The following is a 23,059-nucleotide window of genomic DNA, read 5'->3' as shown; positions in this document are numbered from 1 at the left end:
CCTGTGCCCTTTCCATGCTCAAGGACCCCACAATTCTCTCTGTGTTGTTAACTAGAGCTCTGCCCTTCTTCCCCCATGGCCAGATCAGAACCCCTCCTGCCTCCCACCCCGAGAAGGGACTATGTCTATCAGATTGGCTTTCCCAGGGTGCATACTGGGCACAGCTCTACCCACGGGGATATTCTTACTGCTCTGTGACCAAACCAGCCAGCCCAAACCTCACCTGGGCCTTCTGCCTTTTGGCCGCCACGAGGAGGAGATGGTACCGAGGGGCAACAGGAAGGCTGACATCGTCCAGGGCAGCCGCGGGAAGCAGAAGCGAGGATAGGGTCTTCTCATGGTTGTCCTGGTCCAGAGCCTCGTTGATGAGGCTGACCGCAAGGACCTCTGGGAAAGAAAGATCTAGATGGGTAGAGGGTCCAGACTTACAGTTAAAAGATGGAGCTGTCAGAGTTGGGCGGTCTTCCCCCAGTCATGGACTCCACTCACGATCAGTCTCTTCCTGGACCTGGGCATTGACCTGGCTCACGGTGGCCTGCAGGTCATTCCAGCTCAGAAAGGCCCCATCCACTCCACGCACCTGTCGCAGCTTCACCAGAGCATCAAAGTACCTGGCAGCAAGGTGAGCGAGAATGAGGGGAGTGGCACGGGCATGGTCAGCCAGAAGTCAGGGGAAACTTCTGAACTACTTTCCTCTCTTGACCTCTAGGACGTCACATTCTCCTGGTTCTCTTCTCACCTCAGAGGTTGTTCTTTCCAAGTCTCTTCTGCTGGCTCCCCCCTGACCGCTAAACGTCGGAGCATCCCAAGGTTCAGTCTTCAGGCCTCTTCTCTCTCCACGCTCATATCCTAAGTGATCTCACCTAATCTCATGGCTTCAAGCAACATATTCTAATAACTCCCAAAAGTATGCCTGCAGCCCATTCATAAATGCCAGGTGCCTCCTCGGCGTGTCCATGTAAACGCCTGACAATCACCTCAAACCCAGCAGCTCACATCTGAACTCTTGATTCCCCCAGTTGAACCTGTGCCTCCCAGTCTTTCCCATCTTGGTAAATATTCACTTCAGCTTCTCAGGCCAAACATCTTGGAGTCATACCCGACTCCACTCTCTCTCATGCCCCATGTCCACTACATAACCAAATCCTGTCAGTTCAGCTTTCAGAATGCATCCAAAATCGGGACTCCTTTTCACCCCCTCCACTGCTATCGCCCTAGGCCAAGCCTCCATCATCTCTTGCCTGGGTTACTCCAAAAGACACTTGTCAGGTCTCCCTGCTTCTTCCCTTCTAACCCTGTGTTGATTCTTGGCACAGCAGCCAGAGTGATCCTGTTAAAAGTAGGTCAGATCATTTCCCTCCTCGCTCAAAACCCTCCCGTGGCTTCCTTCCTCACTCGGAGTAACAGCCTATATGATCTGGCCTCTGCTACTTCATCTCTCATTATTCTCCCTCCCTCCCTCCACTCTGTCTCATGGCTTCCTGGTGTTCTTTGAACACACCAAGGATGCCTCTTTTCCAAGGCCTGTGTCCCAGATAGCTCATGGCAATCACCTATGCGCTTTAGGTCTCTCTCAAAATGACCCCCTTACCAAAGAGTCCTTCCACAGCCACACTATGTAGCAGAGACAAACTGTCCCTACCCTGTCCCCACCCTTTATCCCCTTTGCCCTGTTTTATTTTTCACCATAGCTCTTCTTCTGTTCTAATCACTTGACATGTTTGCTTTTTGTCCGTCTCCCTCTACTAGCACACTAGTTAGATGAGCACAGAAACTGTGTTTTGTTCCCTGTTGTCTCCCAGCACCTAAAATAGTATCTGGCATGTGAGTGGGTACTCAAACTTTTCTGATAGGAGAGTGAATAAATGGAGGAAAGGGGAATGACTGTGAACCCGCCCACTCCCAGGAGAAATACAGGCCAAGGAAACGTGAATAGACCCAAAGGGTGGGCCTGAGACCAAGAGCACCATGCATGAAGCTAGTCTCAAAGCACAAGAACCTGGAGTCTAGGCTACCTTCCCTCCATTACGCATCCCCTCCCTCAGCCTTTCTAAACCTTTCTCACCGCTGAGCATTCTCTCCTTCCACCTCTGCCAGACCCGTGGCAGTATTCACCAGACTGCTCCAGAAGCCGCTGGCATCTCTGGACTCCAGAGCACGGTTAATCAGGACCACAGCTGAGAGCATCTCCACGGCCACGAAGAGCTCTTCCTGGCCAAGCTCCTACAACAGAGGGAGGGCTGATTCTCCAGCGGGCTGGTGAACGGCCTCAGGGCCTACTTGCCATCCTGCCCCTAAGACTCTCCAATATCCCAGAGTCTCTATCTCAAAACCCCCATGGCCTAATTCACTCACTAATAATTAATCCTACTTAATACTCGAGAATGGTTACCATGCTCAATGTGTAAGTACTTCACGCACATTCATTTAATTTTCATTAACAAGCCAAAGAGGTAAGCACCATTAATATCCCCATTTCACAGATGAATCCATAGTCAAGTAATATAAGTTATACCTAATTGCCTGATACGGGAGCCCACACTCAACCAGTGAGTTCTGCCTGCTCCTCTCTGGTCCTACCACACATCAAGAACTGCTCTAGGCCCTGGGCACACAGAGAGGGAGCTAAAGTGGGCCCCTCTGTGCTGCACCACACACCCCAGAGGCTCCGGCCCCTTCCATGCCCAGTCTTCTCCTCCTTTTCAAACATTTGCTTATGCTATTACCTGTCTGGAGCACCCTTCCTGTCCTCTACAAACAGAATGCTGCAAATAATACTAGTAGTAGTAGTAATAATAATGATGATAATAATAATAATAAATAACTAAAACTTTCATGCCAGGCTCATTTCCAAGCACAACTCATTTAATCCTTAAACAATCCTATGAGATGAATACATTATTGTTCCCATTTTCTATATGAATTGAGGGGCAGAGAAGGTAAACAACTTGCCCAAAGTCACAAGCTGGGAAGTAGTAGAGCTGAAATTTCACTCAGGTGGTCTGGCTCTAAAGTCCACAGCCTCAGTCACTCTGCTTTACCTCAGGACTGATTTTATGCTTCCTTGTACTACAGGCTCAGACATCGAGACTGAGCCCTTCTTGAGGGTCGTGCCTTCAGCTGATGCTCTGTAAATGCCTGCTGTGGGTGAGGACTCTCTGTTGAATCTTTCTTCCAAGAAGCCTTCCCAGACTTGCCCTAGCTCTGCTCCCTCCATTTCCCTAGTTTGAAGGCATCTTCCATTTGCATCACTAACTCCTCCCTCCCTATATTTCTGCCTGGACTCTCGGGTGAATTCTAACTCCTTCAACAGGCTGGGGAGTCCCAGTGTGGGGTGGGGGGCTATCACCTCACTGTCAGAGAAGCTGTACGGACTGGGGCAGGTGGGACAGCAGAGTGGTTAAAAGCATAGGCTTCAAGTACATTCAGCTTTCTATGCACTCCCAGCTCTAGCTGTTTTGGACAATTTGTTTCCTCATCTCTAAAATGGAAAGAATAATACTTACCCAGTAGGGTTCTTTTTAGGATTAAATGAGTGTTTAAAGCAGTGTTTGGTCAAAGGTTTTTGCTGTTACAGTATACTCAGGATGGCAAGGATGGTAGCCTACTTCTCACCCCTAATCTTTTGCTAGCATCTAAGAGGACCCTCAGGGGGCACTCTAGACTGACTGCTCTGATCCCTTCAGCTGCTTGGGAACCTGAGAGCTGGACCCTCACTTCTAGGGCTTACCCCCTGCCGCTGCCGCTGGAGCACTGCCAGCTCCTGCTGGTACACAGCCGAGGCAAAAGGGTACACTGGAGGCAGCTGGGCTTCAGGGCACATCAGCTCCCTCACAGTGTCAGCGGCCACTCCCCTCTGGATGGCTTTGTTGATCCTCTGCACAGCCTGGAGCACTGCAGGGGAGGAGGGAGAGGCTGGTCAGGCGTGGCGTCCAGTGCCATTTCTACTTTCCTGGCTAACTAGTTCTGCTGGGGATCTCTGAGGAGAAATGGATTTATAATTGTTTTTTTGTTTGGTCGGTTTGTTTGTTTTGGGGAGGAATTAGGTTTATTTATTTTTAACGGAGGTACTGGGGATTGGACCCAGGACCTCACGTATGCTAAGCATAGCACTCTACCACTGAGCTATACCCTCCCCTCCATAACTGCTCTTAAAAACTGTTTTGCTAGGTTCAAAATGCGTTTCTAAATGTTCAGGAGGAAAAGGGGCTGGTTCGCTTTAAGAAGAGGCTCCGGAAGAAGCAATTTGTCAGGCCTAGAAGTTGAGTGGCTCAGCAGGTAACATGGAGGGGCTGTCATAGCAGAGGTGAGTTCCTAAGGTGGTGAGCACAAGATTGACAGGAGGCTATGGTACGCAACTAAGATGAGGTTAGTCAGGGGGCTCCAGGGACCAAATCTTGACGACAGCACAGAGGAATAAGGAACTAGCTCCAAGGTAGAGCCATTTGGGCTGAAAAGGGAAGGAGTAAGCTAAAAAGGGGCCATGGTGCATCAGTGTGGTTTTAGTTTTCAGATGCTGAGGCTTATAAAATGCCAAGCAGATATGGGCATTGACAACAAGGAGCACAAAAACCACTGGGGAAAAATAAGGATACAAAATTACCCACACTGCATTGCTGTCATTGCTGTGACGGGTACTTCCCTTCCCCCAGATGCTCCGGCAGTGCAGGGAGGAGGGATTCTAGGCGGAGGGAGTGGGAACATTTCGCAGAGGAGAAAGCATGTGAGGCAGCTCTGCAGGATATCTTCATCTGATTTCCATGGGGGGAAATGTGGGACAACTGTAATCCAGAGCCCCAGAGGCCTGGCAGTGGGCAAGGCTGGAGGCAGTCAAAGAGGAACAAGTCATCTGACTTGGCTGGGCTGGTGGGGTGTGAAGAGAAGGGTTCAGGGAGACACTCGGAAGGTCTCACCTACCATGCTGAGGAGACGGGACTAAAGTCTAGGAGAAATATGGAAGAATCCATGAGGCTCTGAAGATGTTCAACAAAGCAGATAAGATCAGATCTGGGCTTGAGAGATTACTCTGGCAACAGGAATGAACTGAGCGATAAGGCAGGTAGTTAGTCAGGAGTGGCCTGGGGGCTCCGCGGGCTAGAGCCGGAGAGCTGTACCAGACAAAGGTGAAGGGTTACTGAGCAAGTCCGGACGGAGGCAGGCATTTGTGCCAGGGGCGGGGCCCACAGGCTGCTGCAGGGCAGCCTGGCACTCTACTTCACATCACCCTCATTATCCAGGTTGATCCCCTAGCAGGGAGACAATCACAAACTCACATTCTTTTAATAAAGAATTATATTTGTATAGCATGTTTTTAAGGGCAACTGAGCTGGATCGTGGGTTTCTCCCTTATCTGGGTAATCACTGTACTTCAGAAGCCAAAGGAACTCAAGCAGCTTGAAATGGTCAAAATACAGGGGGAGTGCCTAGAAGGAAACTGCCTGTCCCAGAGTCTGGCCTGGTGTGGTACGTACTATCATTATCTCCAAGGCCTTAATGAACTTCTCAGTAGCATCCCCCTGGGCAACCAGGTATAGGGCACACTACATGAGGGGCTGGAAAATCAGGTAGCAGTCTGCATTGCTCTGCACAGAAGCCATCAAAGGGGTTACATGCTCTCCCAAGATCCAGTGATACACCTAGGCCAGGTCTCAGCCTGGAGATGACTTACTGGCTTGCTCCTGATCACCCTTTATGTTGGCTGCGGCCACACCAGCTTGGACCTCCTCCTTTTCCAGAAGCTCCACCAGGCCTAGCTCCTGAAAGAGGGAAGAATTGCAGCAGAAGAGTCCTTCTGGGGCCATGAACATGCCTCAGGAGCTGCCAACATGAGCTCCCAGGTCTACTCAGTCACCTACCCTCAATCCCACCTCTTCCCTTTAGGCATACTAGCCTAGCTCACTCATCCCTATGAACCCATCTCTAACCTCTGACTTTTTCTTACCCAGCAAACATCTGAAAGAACATAGGCAACACAAGTATAAATAGTGTCCGGGAGAAAGTCAACAGCACTGAAAATAAGATGGCTAAGTTGTGGCCCCAATTTAGTAACGGGGGAGCATATCACTGCCTACTGGACTGCCCCTGGGTTCCCCCAGTCAGTATAAGAGATGCTTAGAGGGCAGAAGCTGATTAGTTTGGTCCATTAGGCTTTGGGGTAATTTAACCATTTAAATATGTAGTCAGCACTTACTGAATACAAAGAATTGACAGTGGTGATGCTTAAATAAGGTCCCCCTCCCCCCATCCTATAGTCAGATGGAGGAGGTAGCAGGTCTTAGAGCCTGACCTGTGCTTTCTGCTCTCTGTCTGAGCTCAGTTGTTCCAGGTACCAATCAGCAAAATCTCTCCTCACTCCTTGCAGGGCCAGGGCGGAGTCCTGAAGGGCCTCAAGCAAGGCCTCAGGGTTCTGTCTTTCCAGGGCAACATCAACAACTTCTAGAGCCCCAAGGACTGAAAAGACCAAGACACCATAATGGAGAGTGTGAGAAAGCCCATCCCTCACCATCCCCAGCCCAGGCCTCTTCCTGCCCATTCACGGATACCCCCACCCCTGCCCCCTGGGGTCCTGGATTCTTAGGGCCCATCTGGTCCAGCCCAAATTCTTCAGCTTGATCTTTACAGCCTTCCCATCTCACCACCCCAGACCCTGAGGATATCCTGATCCAAATGGGCAGGTGCCCACTCCATCCTGGGTCTTCAAGCAGCCTCTCTTGCCCTGATCCCCTATCATCCTCCACTATTTTCTCAAAGGACCCTAGACAAACCGCCCCCAGCACCTAGAGGTGAAAATCCTGCCCCTTTGCCTCTGTTCTCTCCATGGACCACCATTCAAAGAGAAGCCTCCTTGACAGGGACCACTTCTCCAGACACCTATAGCAGTAAAGCAGAGAACACACCGCCTTGACTTTCATCTTTCCTTGAGATAAGTGTTGGCCCAAGTGAGGCTGTGGGTCTTCTGGCCTGAGAAGCCAACTCCAAAACTCCCTATGTGGGGTGGGGGGGTTATCTCTCAAACCCTTCCTGGCCTGTCTCTCTTACCATTGACGTGGTTGATGTTGCCTTGGATTTCAGCCTGCGTTAGGTAGCAGTCATAGATGTCCTGGCTTTCTCCATCATTCTGCAAAAACTACATTGAGAAGGGAACCTGGGAAGACCAGTTCGATCTCTTATTCCTCCCTCCCTGTCTATAACTATTTCTTCTTCTGGGGACCTTCCCAAGGCCAAAGGTCAGTCTGGTTGGAAGGAATCTGAAGAAATCGTGGGATCTAATCCCTGGCACTGACATAGGTTGAACTAACCTTTGGAATCTCTAGTCCAATCTCATCCAGTCCTACATTCCAGTCTCTCAGCCCTGCCTGAAAATTCAACCCCCTCCCCCAAAACCTCTTCCCTTCCCTTCTCTTCTGAATTCTCACCATTCTCCTGAGATCCTCTCCTATTTCTCTAAAGTAACTGACAAGCTACAGTTCCTCTAAGCAACTCTGGAACACATAGACAGGACAAATAGGAGTTCTGGTTTCGCTTAAGATTTTCCAGGACACCCAGTTTTTTGACCCCTGCCCTCCAAGTCCCTTACGTGGTTCCTGGCATTGGCAGCCTTCTCCATCTTGGCCTGGGCCAGAAGCTCCTGGTAGATGGCTGCCAGAGGCTCTCGAAGATTCCCGAGCATAGCGTTGGGATTCTGCAAGGCAGCCAGGGTGTCCTTGACCACCCCTCGCTCCACTGCCTCATTGATGGCAAGAACAGCTGCATGGACTAGGAGGGGTGTGGAAACAAGGTCAGAAGGCCAGAGCATACCCCAGTCCAGTTACAGCATAACCAGCTGTAGGCCACTCTGACATCATCCCCTTTTTCCATCCAGAGGGGTCAGGCAAGGCAGGTAGCCTGATGGCCCTGCCCCCCATGAGAAGGGTCCAGAATTTACACAGGGACTATAAGGCTCAGGGTCCTCCCATACTCACTGAGCTACCCCAGCAGGGGAACCTGGGCTCTACCTGCAGCCTCATCCACCGAGAGTTCATTGGCCAGGATGCCCCCGATCTTGCTGAAGGCAGGCAGCTGGAGGCCATATTTGGCCAGTTCGGAGGCCATGTTGCTGAGTTCCTCGGCTGCAATAATAGCACAGGTGCCCATCATCAAGCCCGGAACCCCCAAGACCCTGCCCAGACTGTGGTGGCTGGGGAAGAGCTGGGCTTACCTGTGAATTTCACTTTCCCGTATAGATCATGTATCTGAGGGGCCAATCCCAGCCGGAAGAGGAAGAGACTGCAAAAGAATGGAAGGCATTGGGGCCTATTCATTTTGACATGCTGCCTATAATAGGTTTGCAGGAGATACTATGGGGACTTGGAGATGAAGACCACTCAACACCTGCCCTCAAGTCACCTCCCAGCCACAAGGAGAGATGTTATTGTAAGTCAGCCCAAGGCAAGTGCTATAGCATAAACAAGATACTGCAGGGGAGACTGGGAAGGTGTCACAGAGAAGGACACACTGCAGTAGCAGGTCACTGGATGGATATGGAGGATGGAAAGGGCATAGTAAGCAGAAACCTGCTGAGTTAAGACACAGACTTGAAAGGACATGGGAAATGAAGTCAGGAAGGGATGATGTGGTGAACACAGGAACTGGTCAATTACTTTCCATGATTTAGCCAGCTGGCTGCTGATGGCTGGTTGTGAGTAGGACCAAACAGCCTTCACCATTCACACTGACTTGCATGTGACACTCCTGATGCGTCCTATTCTGATGCCTTGGCACCCTAGTTACAAGCTGAACTCTCCTCTGCCTGCCCTTTCCCTTTACCCACATAGGTCACACATAAATGTGCCCATAAGCATGCACATAAACCTAAACAAAACTATGTAGACTCTCTACTGAGACGATTTCACTCTCCAGAGGAGTGCTCGCTATGGTCTAACCTCTGTCCTTCCTGCTGCAATGTTTCTTGCTGTTGATTGGTGGTTGCATCCACCTAGAGAAACCTGGATGACAAAAGTCTTGGTCTCTCACCTGAGTGCATGGATGCAGTAGACCACCCGAGGCATGTTCTTCTTGTCATAAATGTCCGTGGTCTCTGGGAAGAAGGTCTGGAGGGGAAAGCAGCCAGTATTGCCATTGGAGAATTTTAAGCAGCACCAGATATGGGCTGAGGAAGGGGTCTTTCTCTCCCACTTGGGGTATGTGCTCCTTTCTTGCCTGGGGCTTGGCTCAATCTCCCCAATTTTTCACAGCCAGCACTGCATCTGCACATTCAGTGCAAAGGAAAGGCACTGGGGACAGGTACTAAGCCAAGACCCAACCAGACACAAAAGCCTAGATTAACCAAACACCAGACAAGGCTATCAAGGCTATAGGATGCAGGCCACAGGCTCCAGGAGAAACAGGCTCCCTATTCATTGCATAGACACAGCCAGCTTGCACCCCTCACCTTGGCCTCTCACCAGAAAGGTGGCATGCTGAGAGCTGGTCATGATCCCACAGAGGGCCCAATGAGGCATACATTGCCAAGGACAACAAAGAGTCAGAGCATGCCATCCCTGTCTGCAAGCCAGAGGCTACTGATCAGTGGGGACCCCTCTAAGAACTGAGTCACCCCAGGCATGGCTTCCCATGCCACCTGGTGACTGTAATGAGGTTTAACCTCGATAGCTCTTGGTTACCTTAGATACGTAAGAAAGGACCAAATCTAGAGACTTAAAAGTGTTCTAGCTTCTCGGAGGACACCTGGCCTCTACTGCTCTTGCCTCCCACCAAAGCATCTTTCTTAACTGCTGTTCCCTGGTCTCACAGTTCTCTTCTACAATGAAGAAAAACCCTGCAGAATCTTATGCCTTAACTTGTATAGTTCTTTACAATTCACAAAGGAATTCACACAGATTATGTGATCCTCCTGATAGCCTTATAAGGTAGAAAGGGGAGGGATTACTATCCCCATTTTACAGATGAGAAACAAACTGAGACTCAAAGAGTGAGAGGCCAAGCAGCATGCGTCCAACTGGGGTCTCAGACTAGGCTTCCAAGTCCATCACCTAGGGATGTGGTACGTCCTTGCCTCACGCTATGAAATTTCGGTGGCGAGGTGGCCAGCCAATGTGAGGCCCATCTCCTGTGTTATACAGGAGACTTGCTGACTAGTGGAAACAACGCATCTTGGACCAGGGAACTTTCACCTCCCTTTGCTTCCCTTACCTACAGGGAAGTGGAGGCAGAGGCCAAGTAACATGGTTCAAAGACACACAGCCCCAAGGAACTTAAACTCTTAGATTAAGTTAGTTTAGAAGACACATGGAGAAGAGTGCTAAAGGGTCTCAGAGAGATAAAGCATGTGTGTGGTGGGGGTGAAGGTGCCCGTGCAGAGTAGAGATGAACCCCAATCTTGAGGCCCTGTGTTACCGAAGGCAGACCGATGTGGGCTATTGCAGACAGCCAAAAGTTGATGTTGTCTGTGTGACGGAAATGCAAGCCAGTTGCCTGGAAGGGAAGGAAAGAGAAGATAATCTATTTCAATAGTTCTCAGGGTTCCCTCCGGTAGAGCCCAGACCACAGCTTGAAGATTCAAGGTGTCGGGGCAGAGGACTCTGCCCTATGGACTTCCCATCACCCATCATCACATTTGGGAAGGATGTCACAGGGATGGGATTAACAAGCTAGTAAGGTTTCCTAGAAAAGGGGAGTCCAGAGCTGGGAGGGAAAAGAAAGGCACAGGGAAGGAGCAGTAACTTGGAAATACCTTCAAGGTAGCAAAGCCCACAAGCCTCTGAGTGTAGACTGTGGGTAGAAAAGTCTGACTGGAAGTTCTCACATCAGAGGCATCTCAAAGCCCTCCTAGCAATGTCCCTTGCTAAGGATGGTACACATTGCCCAGCTGGGAGATACCAATTGATAACTGTTGTTCCAGTGCAGTGATTAATATTACCCCTTGTCATCCTCAAAAGTACCCAGGTTTGGACAACAAATTATATGGTCACCTTACTCTCACAGCTGTGAGGAGAAGATGTAGTTTGAGAGGAAGAAAGATGAGACCTCTGCTTCCCACCTGGTACCGCAGCTGCTCCACATCATAGATCTTCTTCAAGGGAACCACAGAGGGTGCAAAACAGTGGCCCAGCTTGGCCAGCAGCACTCCGTTCCGGAGGCTCTCCTCCAGCTCCACCGGAGAAGGAAGCTCCTCCTTCAAGCAGGCCTCCATCCAGCTGAAAGCAGGAGAGTAGCTTCTCACCCACTCTGGCAGCCCACAGCAGTTCATTCTAACTGCAGGACCTTCCCTCCCTCTCTCCCTCTAAGCATCTCTGCCTCCTGCTTCTTCCCTACTCCCAACTCCCCTCTCTGCCCATTCCCTGGCTGTTCCCACCTTCTCACAAGCTGCCCCAAACACATGGATTGGCCAATCCTGAGTCTCCATCCACCCCAGTAACATCTTCCCTGGCAGATGCTGAACCTGCCCATCTTCAGTGAAGCTTAAACAGGCTCTTACCTGTTACACAATATAACCTCTCACTCAGTCTGGTTATGCATCTGACTATTGGAACCAATGGAGCAAAGACAGTCTCTTCAACAAATGGTGCTGGCATAACTATACATCCGCATGCAAAAAAATGAATCTCGACATAGATCTTACACCTTTCACAAAAATCAACTCGAAATGGAGCATCAAGTTAAAGATAAAATGCAAAACTGTAAAACTCCTAGAAGACAACATAGGAGGAAAACTAGATGCGCTTGGGTATGGCAGTGACTTCAGATACAACACCAAAGGCACAGTCCTGGAACGAAATAATTGATAAGCTGGATTTCACTGAAATTAAGAACGTCTGCTCTACAAAAGGCAATGTCAAGAAAATAAGGAGACACGCCACAGACTGGGAGAAAATATTTGCAAAAAATATATCTGATAAAGGATTGTTATCCAAAAGACACCTCACCAAAGATATAAAGATGGCAAATAAGCGTCTGAAAAGATGTTTCACACTGTAAGTCATCAGGGAAATGCAAATTAAAGCAATGAGGAGTACCAGCATACACCTATTAGAATGGCCAAAATCTGGAACCCTAACAACATCAAATGCTGGTGAGGATGTGGAAAAACAGGAACTCCCATTCATTGTTGGTGGGAATACGAAATGGTACAGGCACTTTGGACAGCAGTTTGGTGGGTTCTTACAAAATTAAACATACTCTTAACATATGGTCCAGCAATTTGCACTCCAAAGGAACTGAAAACTTACATCCACATAAAAACCTGCCCACAGATGTTTATGGCAGCTCTATTCATAACTGTCAAATCTTAGAAGCAACCAAGATAACCTTCAGTAGATGAATGGATTAATAAACTGTAGTACATCCAAACAATGAAATATTATTCATCTCTAATAAGAAATGAGCTCTCAAGCCATGAAAAGACATGGAGGAAACTTAAGTGCATATTACTAAATAAAAGAAACCAATCTGAAAAAGCTATATATTGTACGATTTGATGTATATGACATTCTGGAAAAGGCAAAACTATGGAGACAGTAAAAAGATGAGTGGTTGCCGGAAGTTGGGGTTGGGGGTTAGGGGCAGAGAGGATGAACAGTTGAAGCACAGAGACTTTTTAGGGCAGTGAAACTACTCTATGATACTATAATGATGGATGGATATATGTCATAATACATTTGTTCAAATCCATAGAACATACAACATGAAGAGTGAACTCTAAAGCAAACTACGGACTTTGGATGATTATGTGTAAAAGTAGATTCCTCAACTGTAGCAAATGCACCACTCTTGTGGGGATTTTCATAATGGGTGAGGCCATGCCTGTTTGGGGGTAGGAGGTATATGGGAAATCTCTGTATCTTTCTCAATTTTTCTGTGGACCTAAAACTACTCTGAAGGAAAAAAAAAAAAGTCAGAGAAAAAAAAAAAAAGATGCTATTCCAACTCTCCCTTTCCCATAGAATGGACTCTTGACTTTTTGCATTTGCTTTGGCGGCAGGTGCCTGGGGTGGGCAGGTTGGGAAAGGGAGACCAGAAAGAGGCAATCCCTCTGCTCACCGTTTGGCTTCCTCCAGCCGGCACAGGTACTGATAGGCAACGTTCTGCCGCCTCTGCTCATCCATTTCCTCAGCTGTGAGACGTTCATCTGAAGAGTCAATAAAGGGAGCATAAGATAGAGGGCCATAGCATTAAAGCTTCTTCTTAACAGACTTTCTTAGGCAACCCTGCTCAGAGACCCAAAGCATCTCCCATATGTCTGCCCCCCTATTCCCTGGACACTCTGGCTCCAATCTTCTGCTCCTGGCCAGTAAAGCTATCATAGTCAGCACCCTGTAAAGGGTAGACTCTCCACCCTTTAACAGGGGATTCTTCCTATACTGGGGGTGTTTCTCCCCTTTCTTCTCCAGCCATCTTCCTGGCCTCTTCCTTCCCAAATCTATTTCACAGTCCTTCCCTTAGGACCTCCCAGCAGGGATGTCCAGATCCCTCCTTGGTTGGAAACTGAGCTCCTCATTTCATCCCTAATTAGACTCTGAGTTCTCCAAGAATTGGACTTGTGTCATCCTCCTCAGGTACTCTCCCCGAGGCTAGGTTAACAGAACCAACTAGGACTCATCATTCAACAGCCACTCATTCATTCAGTACCTCCTGGATGTCAGGCACTGGGCTAGTGGACCCATACTCTCAAGAAGTACAAAGATTACTATTAGAAGAGAAAAACATGTAAGTAAAAAACTTCAACCTAATGTGATATATGTAATTATAGCTCATAAATAGTCTACGGAAGCAGCAGAGGAAGCAAAGGATTCTACCTACGAGTAGAATCTTAAAGAATGAACAGGAGGAAAGGGAGAAAAGGCAGTTCAACATACAGAAAATCATGTGAAAAGGCCACTCACTTGGAATTAAGTGGAAGGACAGAGAATTTTAAAAGATCACAAAGATATATTTCCTCTCCCTTCTAGTATAGGTCACCCGAGGAGGAAAATAATCTCCAAGCTAAATAAAATGCAGACAATATTCTGACTCCCAAACTCAAGAAAAGGAAATCTCTTAAACGAGACAGCATTCATATTCTGCCTTAGCCACGGCCTCCTTTTTTATCCTTTTACCCCCTCTTCTCCCTCATCTCTCTAGTCTCCTTAAGGAAGACAATACAAAAATCAGACAAAAATGAGAGAAAGCTACACATATACACCAAGAAAATAAAGTCAGAGACCTTGAAAAGATGCAGAACTTAGTAAATCTGTCTGACTCAGCACTTAATGTCGCCCTGCTTTTTATCTCTTTTCCTTATATTGCATATCCTGCAATATGATTTGGGGGAGAGGCAGGTCTTATTTGAACTGGCAGTTAAACAAGTTAAAACATACACACATGCACACACCCCTCCACATTCAGATTTGGAAGCACTGGCCAATCGCAGGAAATCCATCAGTTCCTCTGAGGGGGTGTATGAGGAACAAGTGCTGGTTGCTAAGCATGGAAAATAAACCAGTAAGTGAGTGACATCACCTCAGAGTTATGAATTGGAGACTGAGAGATGGGTGGGACTTTGTACGGACACACAGTCTTAAAAAAAAAAAATCAGCCTTCCTGCCATTTTCAGGTCTGCAACTAGCTTTCCTTCAACAGATCCGTGGACGTGGACTTTGCTTTTTGAATACTAATGAAGTGGCAGGGAAGAGGGTAGAAGAAGGAGCAGATTTTGCTTTTCACTCAGAAGGTCACATAGAAACCTTTCTGCAGGCCCATTTTCCTGGCGCCAGTCTCTCTAAAGAGTTTTTGAAAGTGTTGTCCATGGACTACTTGCATTACAATTATCTGGGGGGTGACGGAAGAAGCACAGCAATGCTCGTTATAAAGGCAGATTATGGACCCCAATCCAGACCTACTGTTGCTAAAGCTCTGGGATAGGATTCAGGAATCTGCATTTTAAGTAGCTCCCCAGGTAATTCCGACATCGTAAAGTTTGAGAGGCATTGTTTCAAAGAGGTATCAAAAAGTCAAGGAAGTTCCCCAGGTCTTATTAGGCGTCCGGTCCCCTTATAGCGTTTGGCAAGTACGGTAGCCTTCAGTAACTGCTGAATTTTAAGGGGCCGTCCAGACCACCTACATTCTCCCAGCCCCGGAGCCCTAGAATTTGGGAGTAAGGGAGAAAACTCTTTGTAAGCTTTGAAGACGGCCACAGAAATCAACGCATTTCTCTGCTCACAGCTTTACTCCAGCCTCCAGGAGTCCGGACTGAGTACAGTCTGGCCGCCCCTTGCCTGGCGCGCCCCGCGTCCAGCCCCCGCCCCAAGCTCTCCGAGGACCACAGAGTCCCCGAACAGCGGCACCACTGCCGGACCCTCCTTGGCCCCTTCTGGCACTCACAGACCGCTCGGCCCGGGGCCGCTCCTCTCCCCTCCATGTTCCTCCTTCTCCCAGGTTTGAATCTCCCGCCGCCCGGCCACCGCCCCGCCACCGCCCCTCACCGTCGCCACAGGCCGACAGGGCACTTCCGGTCTGTGCCGCAGGGGCCTCTGGGACTTGTAGTTCCAGGCTGCAGAGGTGCGCCTCCAGGTGGGAAGAAGGGTACCGCCTTGGGCGGGGAGAGGCGCTCCCCTTCCTGCGGTACTCTGGGATTCTGTTTCTCCAGAGCTCCTTCGCTGCCAAACCGCCTTATTTCAAGCAGTCCCTGCCCCTGCCTCTAACATTCCCCCCTAGTATTTCCATTAGCCCCGCTCCACTTCCTACATTATTATCTGGTCCTGCTAATTTGAGGTCCTACTTGGTGCTATGCACTAAACTGGGGATGCAGAGATGAACAAGCACAATTCGCGCCCTAAAGAATCTTGCTGTTCTGGAATGAGTGATAAACGTATAGGCCAAATAAATTAGAGGTTAGTGATACACAGACAGAGGAGATAATGGCTGTAATTAAGAGCAGTGAAAGATAGGACGACTACCTCGTGGAGGTCACAGTCAGGGTTGAAAAGTTAACTAGAATTGGTATCAGACTGAAGGAGAGAGGGATTTTACTCAGTGGAAACAGCATGTGCAAGATTAAGGAGGAAACTGAGGCTGAAACTGAGCCACAATTCAAATTCTCAGTCCAACCCCAAACTTAAGTTCTCAACCACTATATACTATACCACCCCCAAGGCCCCAGCCATGAGACTGAAAACCAAAGGAGTGAACAAAAACACTAATTGGAAAAGATACAAACACCCCAATGTTTATTATAGCAGCACATTTGCAATAGCCAAGACATGCAAGTAACCCAAGTGCCCATCAACAGACGAAAGGAAAGAAATATTGCCATTTGTAGCAATGTGGATGGGCCTAGAGATTATGCTTAATGAAATAAGTCAGAGAAAGGCAAATACTATATGAGAAAGTCAAATACTATATGATATCACTTATAGTTTCAGTCCCTGACCCCTCCCCAGGTCATTCTGTCCCCTTAAGAGGGGCTGCTGAGTGAACAACAGACTGAGCTGCAAATTTGGCTGTGGTAGCATCTTCAGGCAGTTAGGAAAGCCCCCCTCAGAGATGGGCTCCATCTGTGGCACATAGCACCATGCATTCAACACAGCAGGCATTCAGCAAAAGCTGCCCAGCAAATGCAGGTGAGCCCAGCTACTTCCTTATAACCTGGGAAAATGAGGACATTTGCTTTCTGATGCAGGCCACCCTTGGTGAGTTAGGGCAGTAAGGGCCCATTGTCCTGGGGCCTGCTGTCTTCTCATTAAGCAGATCTTGAAGGCTGCAGTGGAGCTGGGAAAAGGAGTCCGGGGGCAGAGAGGCTCTTCTGATCTCCAGGCCTTTCCTGCCCATCACCCTTTCACCCTGTTCTCAAATATGAAACTACTACACAGAAGCATAGTGTGTAAGAATGTGTCTCTGTTCATATAGGTATATGTGAAAGGGTTCACCTTCTGGGACAGCCCAAGCCTTGTTAAAGCTTGCAATCACAGTTAGTGGAAGGGACCAGAGTCAGAAAACCTGAGCTCTAATCCCAGCTACATGCCTGCTCTGTGACCTCAGGCAAGTCACACCTGTTCTGAGGCCCTTTCCTCTGTGAAATTAGGGAATGGGATAGATGATCTTTGAAGTTGTAACTAGTAACAAGCCCTTGATGGAGCCTGACTTTAGGGGTGGGGAGGGGTGGGGCAGGAAAGACAATGGAATCCAGGTATCTGTGCCCAAGCAGCAGCCAAATTCAGCACTAAGATAGGGCAGCTAAGCTGTCAGTAAAAGAATTCCCTAGGAGTGGAGGGAAGTACCTGGTTGTCTGGTAACCCCAGGGGCTCTGAGCTAGGCACCAAGACCCGGTGGGGGTAGCCAGGAATGCCCCAGGTACAAGGGTCTTAAAAGAGCAGGGGGGGGGGGGTTCCTTTAAAAAGAGAATGTATCACCTCTACCTACTTCTAAAAGTACTTTATGTCTTTTATGACATTTGTCACACTAGGTTAGAGTTGTTCACTTTCTTGTCTGTCAATGTGTGTATACTTAATGCTGCTGAACTCTATGAATAAATGAAAGGATGAATGAACGGAGCACATACAGGGCCTCTCCTCCACCGTCGCCTCCTCCATGTACACCCATCCACTCATAATCTAGGTTCTCCTGCTGTCTCGTTTCAAGATATAATTCAGGTCGGTTCAGTATAAGCTGTTACTTGCACTGAGTCTTAGAGGACTAAAAATTAATTGGGACGTTAGAGTGTGAGTTGATACGGTGTCCAGAGTGATCAGTGAAGCAAAGTGAAGGCAGAGAGAAATCCTTGCAACACCAAGGGTCAGAGGTGGAGGTAGAGCTGATCTGCCCTAGATGAACAGCACTTTGGAGAAAGACAAGGGTGACATACTGACCCCTCTGCTTCCCCTTGTCAGCACTATGTCTTCCCTCAACACTGAGGATACCCTCCAAGAGCCCTCACCCTCAAGTTCTGAGAAGAAAAAGAAACCAGGGACAACCCCATTCTCCGAGCCTGTGCCTTCAATCTGGAGGCTGCTTACGTGGAGACCGGGGACCCAGCCAGAGGCCTTGAGCTGCTCCTACGGGCCCAACCTCAAAAGAAGGCCCAGGGCAGGTGTCATGGTGACCAGCGTTTCAATGTGGCTTTGGCCTACCAAGCCCTAGGCAACCTGCCTCAAGCTTTGGCCTGGTACCACAAGGCCCTGGGCCACTAAGAGGCTGCACTAGTACAGCTTCAGCTGCCTCTGACCTGGCTACCAGTGACCTTGGCCATGCCCTCTAGGGCGACTCTATAATGACCTAGGCCTGGGCTACTCCCAGCTCCAGCTGTTCCCGCTAGCAGCAGAGGCCTTCCTGCAGGCCCTGCCCCTGTGCCGGGGGCCAGGAGAGGAGGCCACGGTGCTAAGAAACCTTGGGATGGCCCACAATGCCCTTGGCAACTATCAGAAAGCCCAGGAGTTTCACCAGAAGGCTGCTGACCTGCATGGTGGGTACCAGGGTCTGGGGAACGGGATTGGGACCAAAGGACTAAAAGGGGGTTCCAGCTGGGGCCCCAAGGCTGAAGAGTAGATGGACACTTAAGACTGATTATGGGGCTGAGAATTTCAGAACCAGAAAGGTGAGGACTAGGGGAACAGATGAGATAACCAGACAGGACAGAGGGATGGGCCCAGAGGCTGTGGCCTGGGAAGGCAGCAATGGGCAGAGGGAAAAGCCCTGGCTGGGAGAGGAAGCTTGAAGAGCAGCCCAGTGTGTAGTGACTGATGTTCAGCAAATCACTTTTGCTTTTGAGCTTGTTTCCACACGTATAAAAAAAACGGAGATATTAATACCTGCCTTGCCTGCGTTTTTGCCTGCCTCAAACTAGCCAAGGGGGAGGCATTCAGGCCAAAACCTAGGGCAAAGAGGCTGTTTTGAGAGCTCAGGCCTCTGTGGGTGCATCTGGAGGTGTGCTGGGGTTGAGCACCAGGACTCCTGGCAACTCTCCATTAATTGTTGGGCGTAGGGTCCTGATGCCCCAGCAGCTGAGGTCCTCTCAGGAGGGTGTGTGCTCTTGTCACCAGGTGCTGTGGGGCAGTGGTGGGAGCAGGGCCAGAGCTTTGGCAGCCTGGCATTTGCACTGAGCCAGCTGGGGGACCACAAGGCCGCCAGGGACAACTACCTGCATGCTCTGCAGGCTGTACGGGACACTGGTGAGGGTGAGGGGGCTGGCAGGTGGCTTAGGGTGGGGAAAGGCTGTGGGGAGGACCTCTGAAGGGGAGGGTCGGTCAGGGTAGAGAGCCATGGGAGGACCTCTCAGGCTCTCTCCCCCAGGGGACATGAAGGGGCAGTGGCAGGCCTGTGAAGGTCTGAGGGCTGCTGCAGCCAGATTGGGGCAGCATGACCAGGCCTTGAAGTACTATGAGGAAGCACTGGCCCAGTGTCAGGTGAGACCCTCCATCCCAGAATCTAACACTTCCCTGCTATCCCCTCCAGCTGCTATCCCTTCTCTGGCTGACATGCCTGCCTTTCCCCCACCATTTATTCACTCATCAATGGTGATGAGCAGAGCTGATGTCCTCAGGGATGTTGCACTTGGCTGTTCATATGTGGTCATCTGCCCCGGGGATACTGAACCATACTTGGGAGGAGTGGAAAATTTCAAGTCCTTGACTGCAGTTCCCAAAAGGGCCACAAGATGGGAGCAGTGCCCCAAGGAAGTTCCTCTCTGTGCCCCTCTTTTTCTGGCTCCCCCTCCCACCCAGGCTCTCTCAACTGCTGCATGTCTTTCCAACTGCCTTCTTCCCTCACACGGAGATTTCTCAGGCAACCGCCTACCCCAGGAATTGAAATTATACTTCAATATTTATTACGTTTAACTAGGTTTTATGTCCTCTTATTTGAAAGGCTAGGACACCATATTTACAATTTGCAGGCAAAATGAAATTTGCCTGGTACAGGCAAGAGGACTGGATCGAGGGTCAGAAGACCTGTGTTCCATTCAGTTGACTACCAATTTTCTGTGACTTTGCCCCTGGAGGCCCAGGGAAGGATGAGGTGGTAGACAAGTTGCTAACAGAGACTGCAACAAAACAGAGGGCCTCACCCTGTAATTTCACCTTCAGACACGTGGCATACCCAGGTTTGCCTCTAGTACTTCTGTCTTTCTGGGGCCATTGTGTGGAGGAGACAATACACGCATGCCACATCCACAGCTGGGATAGCTGTTTTCCTCAGACTGATTTCCTTTTCCCCTTCATTCCCAGACCTCAGCTCGAAGCGGGTCCCAGGCTCCAGGCAGGGCCCGCCCAGTAGCAGGTACCCCAGCCAGGGTGGGAAGGGGCACAGAAGTGCAGCACAGGTGAGTAGGGCAGGAGCAGCACTCTCCTCAGCCTTCCTGTTTCCCTTACCGCCCCTACTTGTTTCCCTGCCTCAGGTCTGACACTGAACCCCAGGACCAGCCCCTCTCCCCTTTCTGCTTGTTTCTCAAGGCCCTGGCCAATTTCCCCTAAACCCTTCCCTAAATTGCCTCTTCCTCCCCACATCCGAGGCTCTCCTAACTTGTAGAACACACCTTGGATCTTGGAGCACCAAAGCTGTTGAAAGCCTACTACATTCCAGGTACTGGGCCCTCTTCTTACTTTAGTTTACTGTTTACTAGTCTCTTCCTGCAAAGGCTTGGAACTCCGAGGACAGAGTTCCTTGCTACTTGTTGCCTTGAACTCACTGATAGTCTTTTCAGTATGTTTTCTTCCAGGCTCCGGTAACAGTGGTGAATTATTCCCCAAGTCTGGCCTCTAGTCAGCCCAGGTTTGCCAAGCACCTGCCCTGCACCCTCCACATACAGTGACCAACACATCCCGACACCCACCCTTCCTTGTTCTTATGAAGATGTCTCTCTTCCACCATGATTCTTGGTACAGAGACTTGTGATGAACGTGTCCCTCTCCATTCCAGGTCCAGGTCCCAGGGCCCATCTCCCACTTGGAGAACAAGGTCCCCTCCGAATGGAGAACCCTGGCATTCTAGTACCCAAAGGCCCACAAGCCAATAGGTAGGTCTCTGGGGGAAGGGAGGAAGCCTAGAAAATGGATGACAGTAGATGTGGCTTTGGATGATTTTAATGTACCATGATCAGTGTTAAAGTTGGTGGGATACGTGGTCTGAAGCTTGGGGATACACTGCTTTGAGAGCCTCTGTCTTCACCCTTCAGCAGTGTAAACAACCCTCACCCAGGTCTGGAGGCCCGTGGTGTCCCCTGCCTCCTGCACAGCCTGAGTGTCAGCCTCAGAGAAAGGGGGAGTCCTGCTAAATGGGGGAACATGAGGCTTAAACCTCCTCCCTCCTGCCTTGGAGCCCACCAGCAGAGGTAAGGGCCAGAGAGGGTAACAGGAGCTGGAACTAGAGCAAGCTTCCTTCTGTTCTCTCCCTAGTCACTCCCACTGGGAAAGCCCCTCTCTGCCTCCTTCAGGTCCCCCAAACAGCCCGGGGAAACCCCCAGCAGGAACCATCAGAGGAGACACACCAAGTCGGGCTTCTGTATGATCATGTGACCTCACCTACTGACCACAGCACGGCCTCTACAGTTCCTCCCCAACATGCATACTCCAGGGGTTTCTGCGACTGGGCCCTGCCCACTTATCCGCGGGGAAAACTGTATGGACACAACATATCAGCAAGTGGGCACCCACACAGGCTGGACAAGGGCTTCACAGACTCAGCACTGAGGCATCCTGTGCACTCATTGAGATTTTTTGACTCAATACACAAAAAACAGATGGTGAATCTCCCACCATTTCTGGATTCAACCTCATGATTGCTAAAGAATCTCGCCAGTTCTTAAAACTATGACGTCTTGGGTCAAGAGGTTTCCGAGTCACTGACTCCATTTTCCCCTATGGAAAATGGGGATATAAAGTTACAGAAGACACATCACTGACCGACGGACCCACTCTTCTACTCCCGTGAAACACGGAGATGCTGGACACAGGCCTCTCAGCTGTAGGAAAATTGCTGCCACAACAATGTGATGTTAACACTGCTTCACCTAGTACGTACCAGTCACTGTTCTAAGTGCCTCGTGAGTGCTTTCGTTAACCCTCAGAGCAGATGAATCCCCCTGTACAGATGGGAAGGTAGAAAGGTTAAGCAGTTTGCCTCCCAGGTCACACAACTAGTAAGTGAAGCTGTGATTCAAACATAGGGAGCAAGTGCCTTCCAGCATGCTGTGCAGTTCTGCTCCCCCAGTTAAGCCACTGCTTACCAAGAGTTGGTTGTGTTTGATACCAAATGTGATTATTCCCAGTTGTATTTGCTACTGTAATCTGTAATTTAAACAAAGTGAAGTGTGAAAACAGTTTCTATGAAAACTAAGTTGAATCCTTAAGGAGGACATGATTCAGGTGAGTCACTTTAAAAACTGCTGATGAAAATGTGAACAGGGAGCCTATTACAAATTAGTGGGAAATCATTGGCACAACATCGTAAAATGACTAACTCAGTAAAAAAAAAAAAGTTTTAAAAAAGCCTGCAACAACAAAAAAAAACCAAATTGGTAGGAAATCAAAAATCTAGATGAATTTTGCACTCAGATGGCTTCAAAATACCATTTTTTTGTTTCATCTTAAGGAAACAAACTGCAGGTGGTATCTAATTGGTGACGTTTATAGGAGAAAAATGGAGAACTGTAACTCTTCAAAGACACCTCCGCGCCCCCAGCCGAGAACACGGGGAGGGGCACCCCAGGGCCTTCAGACGGTAGTCGCCCTTGGAGGACCCCGGATCCACAAGCGCGTTCAAAGTGTGGATAACAACGCACCAGCTCCCTCAACTCATGAGAATTTTGCTAGCACCGTTCATCAAAGGACAGCGGAGAGTTGAACAAACGTTATGGGCAGGGAAGTGCCACCACCACGTCCTCAGAACACAGGTCTACAGACACAGGAAAACCAAAGTTTAGAAGTTAGGGGGTTAGAACCAAGGTGCCCACTATCCTCTGAGGAGGGAGCCCAGTATCCCACCACCGCCCAGAGGTTCCCACCTACCCGGAGGCACCCAGCGAGCATGGCCCAACCACCTTCAGAAAGCCCCCTCCCCACCTTCCGCTGGGATTGTGGCGTGGTGTCCTGGGGTT

The 23,059-nt window shown here is 49.4% G+C and overlaps 2 protein-coding genes across 2 annotated transcripts in view; one reads left to right on the top strand and one right to left on the bottom strand.

The window, feature by feature from the left end:
- IQGAP3 (IQ motif containing GTPase activating protein 3) overlaps positions 1-15,463 on the bottom strand; it is a 36,462-nt gene extending 20,999 nt beyond the window's left edge. The window contains 15 exon segments of the mRNA XM_032464030.1: positions 224-387; positions 490-611; positions 2,066-2,223; positions 3,731-3,894; positions 5,669-5,756; positions 6,287-6,450; positions 7,039-7,126; positions 7,577-7,755; positions 7,995-8,108; positions 8,198-8,265; positions 9,013-9,089; positions 10,396-10,473; positions 11,039-11,195; positions 13,039-13,126; positions 15,358-15,463. Coding sequence (XP_032319921.1) covers positions 224-387; positions 490-611; positions 2,066-2,223; positions 3,731-3,894; positions 5,669-5,756; positions 6,287-6,450; positions 7,039-7,126; positions 7,577-7,755; positions 7,995-8,108; positions 8,198-8,265; positions 9,013-9,089; positions 10,396-10,473; positions 11,039-11,195; positions 13,039-13,126; positions 15,358-15,394 — 1,746 coding nt within the window. The 5' untranslated portion in view covers positions 15,395-15,463.
- Positions 15,464-16,546: 1,083 nt separating this feature from the next.
- On the top strand, positions 16,547-21,680 carry TTC24 (tetratricopeptide repeat domain 24). The gene is made up of 9 exons (XM_032464766.1): positions 16,547-16,595; positions 17,926-18,153; positions 18,230-18,433; positions 19,011-19,139; positions 19,261-19,484; positions 20,669-20,772; positions 20,852-20,980; positions 21,140-21,206; positions 21,360-21,680. Exons 1-9 carry the CDS (start codon positions 16,547-16,549, stop codon positions 21,477-21,479), a joined length of 1,254 nt encoding a protein of 417 aa, XP_032320657.1. The 3' UTR covers positions 21,480-21,680.
- Positions 21,681-23,059: the final 1,379 nt, after the last annotated feature.

The sequence above is a fragment of the Camelus ferus genome, chromosome 21, assembly GCF_009834535.1.
Source record: "Camelus ferus isolate YT-003-E chromosome 21, BCGSAC_Cfer_1.0, whole genome shotgun sequence".
Lineage (NCBI taxonomy): Eukaryota > Metazoa > Chordata > Mammalia > Artiodactyla > Camelidae > Camelus > Camelus ferus.
The sequence above is the reverse complement of the archived record's forward strand: the minus strand, read 5'-3'. Positions and strand labels throughout refer to the sequence as shown.